Source organism: Trifolium pratense, linkage group LG1, assembly GCF_020283565.1.
Source record: "Trifolium pratense cultivar HEN17-A07 linkage group LG1, ARS_RC_1.1, whole genome shotgun sequence".
Lineage (NCBI taxonomy): Eukaryota > Viridiplantae > Streptophyta > Magnoliopsida > Fabales > Fabaceae > Trifolium > Trifolium pratense.
Window position 1 is genome coordinate 12624170 of NC_060059.1, and position 12450 is coordinate 12636619.

The 12450-nt window shown below is 33.4% G+C and overlaps 2 protein-coding genes across 4 annotated transcripts; both read left to right on the forward strand.

Annotated features, from left to right (window-relative positions):
- The first annotated feature begins 5253 nt into the window (after window positions 1–5253).
- Window positions 5254–7374, forward strand: LOC123890449. The gene is made up of 5 exons (XM_045940095.1): window positions 5254–5418; window positions 5765–5977; window positions 6060–6233; window positions 6373–6479; window positions 6643–7374. Exons 1-5 carry the CDS (start codon window positions 5344–5346, stop codon window positions 7142–7144), a joined length of 1071 nt encoding a protein of 356 aa, XP_045796051.1. The 5' UTR covers window positions 5254–5343; the 3' UTR covers window positions 7145–7374.
- A 723-nt stretch (window positions 7375–8097) lies between these two features.
- LOC123890531 (RNA pseudouridine synthase 1) lies at window positions 8098–12196 on the forward strand. Of its 3 annotated transcripts, XR_006802901.1 has the most exons (4): window positions 8150–9273; window positions 10789–10902; window positions 10999–11094; window positions 11185–12159. XR_006802901.1 is itself a non-coding variant. In XM_045940196.1 (1 exon), exon 1 carries the CDS (start codon window positions 8195–8197, stop codon window positions 9248–9250), a length of 1056 nt encoding a protein of 351 aa, XP_045796152.1. In that variant the 5' UTR covers window positions 8098–8194; the 3' UTR covers window positions 9251–9489. The 3 variants fall into 3 exon arrangements, 1 of the variants encoding a protein (XP_045796152.1); XR_006802894.1 differs by having other exon boundaries at window positions 10999–12196; XM_045940196.1 differs by lacking the exons at window positions 10789–10902; window positions 10999–11094; window positions 11185–12159 and having other exon boundaries at window positions 8098–9489.
- Window positions 12197–12450: the final 254 nt, after the last annotated feature.

A 12450-nucleotide genomic window follows, 5' to 3' on the forward strand; every position in this document is an offset into this window, starting at 1 on the left:
TTCGTTTTATTTTAATCTCTTAAAATTATGAATTTTGAATATTTTCATCCTTTAAATTATAAATATTAAGATATTTCTGACTCTAATATAGAAGAATTAAATTGTATAAATTTTATAACTTAAAAGATCAAAGTGTCCAACATTTACAAAACTAAATTTTATAATATTCATAATTTTAAAGTATTAAAATAAAACAAAAAGGAAACTTAACAGACCAAAGTAAAACTTAAAAATAACTTAAATATTCAGAAGTGTAATTTAGCCTTTAATATATATATTTTTTTAAAAAGACTCCTAATTTATTTTTGACCAGGAAAAATAAAGTAGTCTACTAACAGTCATAAGAATTATTAGTATCAACTTAAAAAAATCTTTATTGACTCAACAACTGTATAAGCTAAGCTTTAGTCAAAAAAGAAAAACTGTTTAAGTTAATTAAGAATGAGAATAATATCCTACTAGTCCTAATAGAAAGACGTGACGTGTGAGTTAGTCCTAGTCATCCATATTTCATTGAGAGTGACTTTGGTGACTAATTAATCATTCCAAAGATCTCAAAGTGGGTTGATGGGATAGTGTGAGGTAAACCTGAAAGTGACAGTTGATCACTTCGGATTTATGGTTGGAATGCAAAACTGCTCTAATTTGTTAATTGTTAGTACCAAAATATCTAAATACAGTTATATATCTAAATATATTTAAGGGTATTGCTAAATAGTGCCTCCGGGGCACTCTTTAAGCATTCTATTTGAAGAAATAATTTACTCAAAAAGTGGAATATTTCAATTTTCGAGGCGTTGACTTCACATATTTCCATAAAATTTTAACAAAAACTTACTATTTAAGATGCTTAAAGAATGCCCCGGAGACACCGTTTAGCATTTTCCTATATTTAATTAGTAGTATTAAGCTAAGAATAAGATCATGCTAGGATTTGAATCTTTTGGAGCACGATATTCATAAGTAATATATATATGTTAATTAAAAGATAAGTATCCAGATTATAATATACTAATATATACTTAAGCATTTATTAAAAAAATATGAGTTTGGTTTGGTGATGAGAGTTAAAAAAATGAAGTGGTTAGAAAAACTGTGATGATTAATCCTCTTTTCCAACATAATATTAAGGATAAAATTAAACTCTTTAAATTAGGTTAGATAATCATGTATTAGAAGACTGTTGTAAATAATTTGAACAAGAAACGATGAAAGTGAATATAATGACATCTACACAAGTAATAATTTTCAAAACGTGGTGAATAGTACTAAGTTTTAGGTTTGATTTGTCACCACCAATATATGTCAATCGGATGCAAATTTAAATAGCTAACTTGACAATTTCCCTTTATAATATTTTGGAAATCATGAATGAATTGCGCACACACTCCAAGCGTATGAATCAATGATATCTTATGAAATAAAGTTTATCAGTTACTCTCGTGTGCATTAGTGAATTGTTTAGAAATTCTCCAACATAATTCTGTTGAGTTTTTTTTTTTTACTCACATTAACTCTTTTAGTTACTAATTTTTTGAAGTTTAAAATAATAAATTTCTTCAGTGCATCGCACATTTGAGATGTATCAATACCGGTACATTGATACCATGACACTTCTCTAAATTAAAACCAAAACCTTTTGTTTTTACTCATTATTCATAGAGTTTGAAACGAATATAATTTGAATCTTCTCCAATAAAGAAGGGAGATATTGTAAATATATAGGGGAAAAATAAACCGTGTTAGTAAAAACTGGAGGTATATGTTTATTTGATGAAAATTTAGGAGAGGTCACCGTATGTTTTACAACTAGACGGAATGTTAGTGATAATTAATATATATTTTAGAAAGGTGGGTATAATTTCTTCCTCTAATTTATTTTATACTAGCATCCATATTTAGAGAGTGACATGCATGTACTATTAAATTTTGCAAGCATGATAGTAATAATGAATGGCGATAATGACAGATGATGAGGTATAATGTTTGAGTTGAAGAAGCACACACAAACTGACTTCCCATAATCCCATTTGAAGCCACCAAACGTCAAACTTATCCGTAAAGAGGCGCAAAGTGATCATCATATTGAGGATGAAATTATAATCTTTCACGATGCTGACCAGAGAGTGGAGACCCTAGTCCCTACCACTTCTATAGCATGGTTTCAAATTCAATACATCAACTTGCAATTTTGAGGGGAGTTCGGGAGAAACAATTGGCCAAAGCTTCAGGACCACATAAGAGAGGGAGACGTCACATCCCAACCCAAAATCTTAAGTTGTTAGGTTAATGAGTCACCTCTCTTATAAATCCAACATTCTTCCCACACATAGTCGATGTGGGACTTAAACACTAAAACCCAACACAGATCACAATGCAACATCTCCGATTTTAAATATAAGAAAAAATTTAATCAACAAAAGTTAATGGATATATAGTTCAAATTTAAAATAGATATATATTAATTTTCATTATTTAAACTTTTTCTTATATTTTGGATCGGATGAATATTAGTGTAAAAATTCATGTGAGAAATAATATTGGTGAATTTTCTGAACATGAAACTATAAAGCTATACACAAGCTGGCTATAGGTGTGTGATTCTATATGCACAATTTGGTATGAATCCTTCTTGGATCCCACCTTCATACATTTTGCCTCTTAATTATTATAGTAATATTTTCAAAGAAAAAATGCTCGTGATTTATAAAATCCAACGTCACTTTCTCATATAATATTGTTGTGTATATATATAGAGATAAGTAGGAAGCTTTGAGGTTTAATTTTGAGTAAAAAAATAAAGTAGAAAGATGGTCTAATTTGGAGCACGTTGAATCATAGTATTTTATAGTTTATTTCAAGTCAAAAGATAATTCCATATTCTCGTCCTTAAGAATGATAACATCACCAGAGCTTATGATTACTCATCTAGAAAGATGGGGGCTTGGTGGGCATGTGGTTACGTGTAATTTAAATTTGTGAGATGCTTTATTTTACTAGAATATTTGAGAAATGTTATAATACTAAGTTAATTTAATTACTATTTCAACATGATTTCATCTTGTCAAAAAAAGCTTGATTTCATATTTTCATTCCATATCCATCATATGAAAGAAAAATATAAAGCAAATATTTTTGTGGCAAAAAAAATGGGGGCGACCCATATATAGTACAAGGATATATATATACAAAATGTAGTTATATGACTTTAATCAAGTTGGCCATGACATAGGAATTTGGATAGTATGTATGAGGTCCTAAGTTCGATCGATCCTTATTGACAACATTGCAAACAAAAAAGAAAGTAGGCCATGAGATAAGGATGAAAAATAAATAAACTAGTTTTAAGATTTAACTAGTTTATAGACTCATACATCACACGAGTCAATTGATTAAGGTCGGTTGATGTGTGCTTTCGCTAAATTTTTATAGAAGTAATTTATTTTGTTCTAAAAAATAAATATATATTTTAGAAATTCATGATATGATTAACATTTGTTTTTCAACTTTACTCTTAGATTTGAGGTGATTTATTTTTACAAGATTAATTATAGCTATGTATTGAAAAATGGGGTGGAGTTAATTTCATTGTTTTTTCTAATTTACCCATTTGATACATCAAACAATAAAAATAATATATATATATATATATATATATATATATATATATATATATATATATATATATATATGTAAAATAAAAGTTAATTACAAATTAGTTATAGGCATTACATGTAAATTTACTTATGTGATTTGTTCTTGTTAATTATTAGATAAATATCTCAAATTATTAAAAGTAAAGCAGACCTCACCCAATTTCATTAGTAACTCTTGTATCTCTTTTTTTTTTTTGGTTGAATTTTTTCTATATCTTTTGGTTGAAATAATAACTCTTGTATCTCTACTAGACTATACAGCTGCATTGGTGCAACTTGAATCATTGTCTTAGTCGATGCTATAATTAATATATTCATTTTGGTGGTATAAAATAATTAAATAATTTTTTAATCACTGTTAAAAAAAAATTAATCTATGTAAAATATTAAATTGTTAAGGTTGCGAGACAATCATCATCTTATAAATCGATTTTATAAGGATGAGTTCAATTCAAATTTCAATTTTAAGATGGTATTAGAATTTGTTCACAATCCACTGGACTGTCTACTATTAGGTTTATGATTAGATCATCCATCATTTATATCTGTGTTCAAGCTCAATACCGTTGAATGTGAGAGGGTGTATTAAAGTTGCGAGGCAATCCTCACCTTATTACAAGCTAATTTTGTAAAGAAAAGTAGGCTTAAAACTCAATTCTAACCCCAAAATTTTGAAATGAGAGAATAACAGAGTGATTTTCGGTTTGATTTATGTTATCTGTGTAGTTAAAATAAAATAAAATCTCAACATATTATATAGCAATAGGTTGGTCCAACTTTGTTTGGTCTTATTGGCACGTCTTGTGCTAAAAGACTATTATATATATATATATATATATATCATTTTGGCTTGTTCAAAAAAAAGGTTGGTCCAACTCATTAGAAATTTGAGTCTTTTATGCAAGTGATAAGTGTCCTCTAACAAAGATTGATCAATGTCAAATGCAAGTGATAAGTGTCCTCTAACAAAGATCGATGATGTTTTCTCTTCCCAAACCCCTGAATCTTTTATCCCTCTTGAATTTCCAATTTTGCCCTTGAAAAAACTTTGGTTCATAGAAAATGAAGTTTTTTTTTGCCTTGAAAACAAATTTCGGTTTCTAAAAACTGAAATTTACTCTGAATTTGCACTGGTAAAAATTCGGTTTCTGCGAACCGAATTTTTCTGCAAGGGTAAAATTGGAATATTGAGAGGTATAAAAAATTTATGGGAGGTGGGAAGAGAAAACATCAAGATTGATCAATGTCAAATGACGATGAAAAATTTATACCTATAAAATCATTATAAAAATAGACTCAACATAAGATTTGATGGGCTTATGAATGGTACCTAGGTCTAAGCATTTGTTCATGTACTTTATTTTAATGTTAATTTTTTTGGATATTAACGAGTTGGAAATGGTACAGTGTAAGAGGATAAGAAGCTTCTACTTTAGAAGTTTTATCTCAAATTGCATTTCTAACTTTATAAGAATCAAGTTAGTGCATGCGCCTTTTTCAAAAAGAAAATCATTGATATTCATATACTACTATATTAATAATATAAACATGCCCGATCAAAAATAATATACACACATTCATAGTCACACACCAATTATATATATGATACCAATCTCTATATTTCAAATCATTATAAAGCCAACCATATAACTCAGATTCCTTGATCTCTAGTCTCCACCTGTCCTATATGGCTTACAGTAACGGGTATGACTGGAACATGCCTCCCTTCCTATCCAACAATGATGATACTTCACAAACAATGGTATGCATTTGTTTTTATATGCAAACAAACTTAGCTTATCTTTGGTATCATAGGATATGTCAGAATTACGGTGACCTACCGTGATTTCACAGAAGCTATACTTGGTAACTTTTGAAAAATCGTATAGCTTCTGTGAAATCGTGGTGGATTACCATGGTTCTGATATATCCAACATAATACCAAACATAGACTCTGTTATGCATGTTAGTATAATTATTCAACTCTACTTTACACACACATTTTCTCCATATTTATACATGCATGTTATGTTAATTAGTATATTTATTCACTTCTATTAAAGAATGAAAAACAGCATTTGATTTATATCATCTATCTCTTGTTCCAGGATAATTATATGAACTTGAGAGAGTTATCCAACTATCCACTTCCCCTCGGGTTAAAACTCACATTGACACCTGAGATGCTTCCATACACAGAACAAAAACCAAATGCTGCTACTAAAATACAATCAACTTCATGCCAACAACAAATTAAGAAAGTTGAGAAGTTGAAAGCTGTTCATGTTCCAATGTATATGCTCATGATCGGATTTTTCAAGGTATCTATTTATAACTAGTACTATAGTATTCATGATTTTATTATGTAGTAAAAAAATTGTCTCATGTTATTTGCGCATGCAGATTGAGGCTAAATATCCGGCGGATTTGGTTTCTAAGTTTTACTATGCTAAACGAAAGTTGGTGTGGGAGATACTGCGCGATGGTTTAAAGGACAAGATTGAAATACAATGGCGAAATATTACAGCCATCCGAGCTATTATCGAGGATAATTTACCGGGCATCCTAGAAATTGAGGTGCTTTTCTTTTTTATGTACGAAATAATGTTCGACAAAAAAAAAAGAGTCAAATGCACCCAAGATTATAACACTTTTATCACAAAATTGTTCTTTCTATTCTCATTGGATATTTTTTGTAAATTATTTGAGCCCACAGCTTGACAAAGTTCCATCCTTCTTTCGTGAGATTGAACCAAAGCCTGGAAAGCATACTGTGTGGACATTATCTCATGACTTCACTCAGGGACAAGCTTCCAAATACCGGTATGTAATTTTCTTAACTGCATAGTTACACTTTAGTTTCAATATTTTCGAAGAAAACTTGCTCACAAATAGACATGATTTATACACATTCAGCTTAATTGTATCTATAGTTTTATACAATATAATTATCAATTTGTTGTTGATGGCAACTATTTCTACCCAGGAGGCACTATATTCAATTCCCTCCTGGAGTTCTTGATCAATACTATGTAAAGCTCTTGCAATGCGATAATCGATTGTTGGAATTGAGCCAGAGACCGTTTCCTAGTTCGCACGCTATTTATTTTGATTCACATTTAGATAGGAGGACAACACAACTTAATTTTTGTCATGATGATTCAGAGAACACCTCTGTTGCAGATGAGACCATCAACAATCAAATGCTTCAAAATCCAATGATGTCTTCATCCTCTTGGAGTCAAGGCTCTTATGATTACACTTCACTTTCAATGGAGTCTGTCCCAAGTGCAAGTTACATACAAGCACAACCAAGTGAACATGCTTGGTTAAATTATGAATTGCCTAGTCACATTAATAACATGATGATAGGAGGATACCATGACCAAGAAATTGAATTCAACACAACACAATCAATTGAAGCAAGTCTTGTTTACAATTACAACACCAATACAAGCACACAAATTGATTGGTCTATGTTTAGCTGATTACTCAAGAAACTCCCTCCGCCTCCGCCTCAAATTAAGTGTCATTTTTGTTTTTTCACATAGATCAAGAGCTGTAATTTGTGAATAAATAAGTGTACTATTTTGCAAAATTTAATCACAACTTCGATGGCTGGAACGATTTTTCTGAACTCCAGTGAAGTACTCCTAAAAGTGCTAGAATATATTTATCAGATGTGATCACTTCTATCACATACACTTGTTGAACTCACTTTGTCAAGTCTTTGAAATCAATAAAGGCGCTTTGCCAGAACCTTCTGATATCACTGCAGGATCAGATGTCCTGGTTGGCAGTTTCATCCGAATTCTCTTCACTGGAGCTTCTTTTCTTCAATGGAGAGTAGTCGAACTTATATTATTTTGTCCAGTGCATAGACGTACTAGTATCAAGTAAGGTGCATTACAAAATTATTTGTCATGCACATCAACCAACAAACATAGTCGAGTACAATAAATTGTTCGTACACTTACGTATTGTCTCTTGATCAGTCGAATACTTACAGTTTTACAAATTAAACACATCCCTAATGTATGTTTAGGCTTCAAGCAAACTTCATATCCGAGACTTGTTAATACACTAATATTTACTTAAATAGTAAGCGCAAGACCTATCTTGATCACAATTCCTCTCTTAACCATAAACCCCTCTACGAATGCGGACTCAATAACCTTACCACCGCAATGGTAACAAGGGAGGTGTAAAAATGATGTTTGTTGGGTGTAGATAGGAAGCCTCACACTAGTAATAAAGAGGTGAATAAACTTGGCCCAGTAACAGAACTGCCTCACACAGCAGGAAATCTTCGCAGGAGAGATTTACTTTTGTCACCTATGGCTATGGTTACTCGCACGCCCTACGTCTTTCCTTTTTTACCCTTCTGTTACGTAAATAGCGGACATTATAAAAATGCTATAAAGATAAGGTGTTTTTGGGTGTCCGCTACTTAAGTAGCGGACGGGGTATTTTGGTAAATTCGTAGGGCGTGCCAGAAGGAGTAGGGGCAAAAGGAGATCTCTTCCCAGTAACACACCATGCTAAAGCAGCCGATGTGGGTAGCTTCCGGATTCTATTCTCACCACCACTGCCATTTCAGAAACCCGTCCAAGCTGCCGCCAAAACCACCCTCATCCGCCATACCCACCGTCGTAGCAATGTCAGCATCACACCAAAACAAACAATCACATCATTCCGAAACTACCCCCACAGTCATCGAGAATTTCCCAATACCACTATCCCCTCAACTTCCACTAATCTCAAAACAAATCGAACTCAACAGAGCCACAATCGCTACTTCAAATTCAGAACTCTTTACTCTCTCAAAAAACCACATCATCTACGAAGACGAATTCCTCTTAGCAGTTAACAAACCCCAAGGAATCTACTGCGACAATGTACTCACTTCCCTTCAATCACAAAATTCCGTTACGGCGGAGCTTCATCTCGCTAATCGACTCGACCGCGACACGAGTGGTGTTATGCTGATAACAAAATCGCATAAGGTAGCTTCGAAGCTTGTTAAAGCATTCACCGATCATAAAGTGAAGAAAACTTACATCGCTCTTTGTACCGGTGTTGTTCCTGATTGGAAAACGATAACCGTTAGATCCGGTCACGGTAGGTCGAAATTCGGCGCGTGGAGAGTTTACGGTTTTTCCGATGCTGGCCGTGGGTTACCGGGTGGATCGGTTGTTCGTGAAATGGAAACTTCGTTTGAGGTGTTATCTGTTAATGGAAAAGGGAGTTTTAGAGAGGTGGCAGAGTTAGGGTTTGAAGGGAGTAGTTTGGTGGTTGTTGAAGAGAAAGCGGTGAAAATTGACGGTGGTGATGATCGGAATGAGATTGTGGTGAGAGCGTATCCACGGAGTGGAAGAACGCATCAGATTCGGTTGCACTGTCAATATCTAGGGATTTCAATAATTGGGGATGTGAAATATGAAGGTGTTTATGAATGGAATGGTGTGATCCATGATGGTCATCACCTTCATGCCGAGACGTTGTCGTTTGATCATCCTGTTACCGGTGTTCATGTTATGCTGCATGCACCTCTCCCACAATGGGCGAACCAGGCGTTGCAATTGCAACCTTAAGGCGCAAGGAATCCGGGTTTTAGGTAGATGATGAAAGTCTGATTATTTTTTTGAGGTTTTTCCTAACTGATTGTGTATCTAAGAATTTGTTATAGTATTGCATTTCGGCTTTGATTGTTGTACATAATATAGCTCTGCATCAGTTCGGACAAATGATCTCATTTATATTTGATATTGTTTAGTCAAGACAAAATGTTTGATATTGTAAACAAAGTTGAGTATGATTGCTATTGGGGATTCTCATGTGTTTTTGGACATCTTCAATAATTGAAGTGAAGCGTTGTATTGAAAACTACTCCTTTTTTATATGAAACAACTTATTTTTTAAGTTCATTACATATTTGATCGATGGTGTGTATATTATAGATCAGATAGTTACAACAGTTTGTATTTATACTACTAGTTTAAGTGAAGGTGATGCTTGTATATGAAGGTGTGACCATATCTTAATTAGGAAAGTTGAATTCATTTATACACGGTTCATTCAAATTGAAACGACAAATATCTTGTTAATCAAAACTTCTAGTTTAGTTTATCACCGGGATATATCTGTTGAGTTTGAATCAGTTGTTGAGAACATCCAGTTTTGTGTAGGGCCATGTGCAAGCTCCCCTTGCACTCGTATTATTTTGGCTTTTCTATAACATACGTTCAACAGTGGCATATAGAAATGGGGATGTTAAGTGAGCTTTGTACACAAATTGTGATACTTGTTATGACTGCATTGATTGGAATTATGATTGTTTTGCTTCAATGGCTTTTTGTTTCAAGGGTCGGGATGTGTTTGCTGCTAAAAGCACTGATGCGAACAACTGATATAGAAAAAGCTTAATAGGATATTCAGAGTTGGAGAATGGTGTTCAGGGTCTTGTAGTTCCTATTAAGTGTGCTAAAATCCAGCATATTGAATGTGTTGGGAATCTCTTCCTACTTTGCACTTTTTAAGTTTAGATATGCTAATGGCAAACTAACACATTGTCTATTTTGATACATTTCCATGAGCTACTTCGTTTCTGTTTATCAACCTAGTATAGGAACATGACCATCTTCATGTGAGTATTTGGTGCAATACTTTTCTTCTTTCTAGGCTCTTGTAGTTGTACCACTACCAAAAAAATATTTACTGATAGCAGAGACTAGAGAGTGACTATTTGTAACAGATTTCAAATTACCCAAGCTGTAACAGCTTAACTAACAACTAAATTAGTTAAGTTGTCAGTTTTAACATTTATTGGTTTTACTGGTTCTGGACCTGTTTGACTGGTTCATTATCACCGGTTCTGCAAACAGTTGGTTTTTTTGGGTTAAACAGATTGAACACTGGACCATTTTCTGGCTCAGCAGGTCAAATGGTCTGTCTGATTTTTCAAAACTCTGATTTTAATACACTGGCTGATATATTATAGCTCAAAACACTAAACTTTATACAGCTGACCATTGCCTAGTGACATTTTAGTTATTTCTTTGGAGGTTAATAATCTGTTCGATTCTTGGTAATCTGATTGGTAATATATAGTTGTGTGCCGAATATCATACAGATCACCTGGCGGGGGTGAAAGTTCTTCATGGCCTTGACAAAGTTGCGGAAGGTGGTACTGTAGTTCTGACTATCAGAGATCAGCCTATACTTGCTGATGGTGATGTTAACGAAGGTACAACTGCTTGGAGCTCTTTCTAATATTATTCCCGTTTGAATTTTGTGAGTTGTTGCGTGTCATGTAAAATAATTTGTTTTTCTCACATGCCAGTCTGCTTATGCTAAAGCAAATGGAATGTTGGTGCTATCTTTGATTCCGTATCAATTACAAGGACCCTGCCCCAAAAAGTATCCGACTTTGAAATAAGTAAAATACCTAAATTTAAAGTCATATACTGGCTTGAGTTAAAAGTTGAATCCGATGTGCCTTTTTAACAAGGTTTTATTATTGGATCAGCTGCATCTCTTGCGTTGTTTGGTGCTTATGCGAACAGATATGGCATCAAAACATTGAATATCTTGACACCAAAGGTTTTTATTGGTTTGACTGTGGGAGCAATGCTTTCCTACTGGTTTTTAGTCATGACAATGAAGAATGTTGGGACTTGGGAGTGCAGCTCTCAAAATGATTGTAGAAGCTCATGGGCAATTCAATTCTATTTTCGGTCTTATATAGAGAAGAGCAAAACCAGATTATGTTACCTGCCTAAAGGAGTGGAGTGATAAAGAGGTCAAGAGTTTGATCCTCATTCTTAGCATAATACTAACATCGGACGTTCCAACTTCCAAGAAAGAAAAAGAAACACTACATGCATAAAGATACACCTCTTATTACCACACCATTCTTTAGTGCAGAGACTCTTGTTGGCTCTCTATTTTAGCCATTAAGTTGCTCTATTCTCGAAAACTACCTTACTATTGACATTCACATTTTTTAAGATATTTTCATTTCTTCATAGTGGCAGTTTCAGGCTTCCAGCTTCAAACACTGGTGGCGCAAGGGATAACGTCAAATTTTTAGTTTGGAAGTTGTTTACAGATCTTGAACTCCCTTTGAGGAACTCTATAAGAAAATCATTCCATTTTATCCTTGTAGCCCGTTATTGCATTTAGAATTGACTATTGTAAACTTTTTTTTTTTCTATTACAATTGTAAATCGGTTTGCTGCTTAATGGCTGCAGCTGGTATTACTTTTCATGTGGTATCATTGGGTCCAAAGGGTACAGAAGATCACAAGGTTGCTGTCATAGGATAGGAGTACTCTTGAGACATTGAGAGTTGGATGTATTATTAATTAGGATCATAATGATAAATGCTTACAGATTACGTATGTGGGGATGGGAATATACAAATCAAACCAAGGTTAGATCTTGGAATCTAGGCAACTTGTGTGCTTCATATAGAACACTCTAGAATCATAAATAATGTGGCCCACGTAATAATAAAATGAAGATGTTTTTTCTCCTGACCCTGTGCCTTTTTTTTCTATCCTGAATTTCCGTTTTTGTCCTTGGGGTACTTCGGTTTGTACGAGCCGAATTTTTTTGTCATGCTCAAAAAAATCGGTTAATAAAAACCGAAATTTTGTGTTCCATTTTTTTTTCTTCAGATTTCCTGCATAAATTTAGCATCAGACCCTCAACTTCCACAATTTATTTGAATTACTAAACGATGTCCGATTTGAGTAAATGACCACTCGTTGGAAAGCTTAGGGTGTCAAGT

Excerpts from the sequence above, each read along its gene's own strand:
- LOC123890531 (XM_045940196.1), top strand. The coding sequence starts at position 8,195 with ATGCTAAAGCAGCCGATGTGGGTAGCTTCCGGATTCTATTCTCACCAC.
- LOC123890449 (XM_045940095.1), top strand. The coding sequence starts at position 5,344 with ATGGCTTACAGTAACGGGTATGACTGGAACATGCCTCCCTTCCTATCC. Across the intron at positions 5,419-5,764 it reads ATGATACTTCACAAACAATG|GATAATTATATGAACTTGAG; the intron begins GTATGCATTTGT and ends CTCTTGTTCCAG. Across the intron at positions 6,234-6,372 it reads CGGGCATCCTAGAAATTGAG|CTTGACAAAGTTCCATCCTT; the intron begins GTGCTTTTCTTT and ends TTGAGCCCACAG.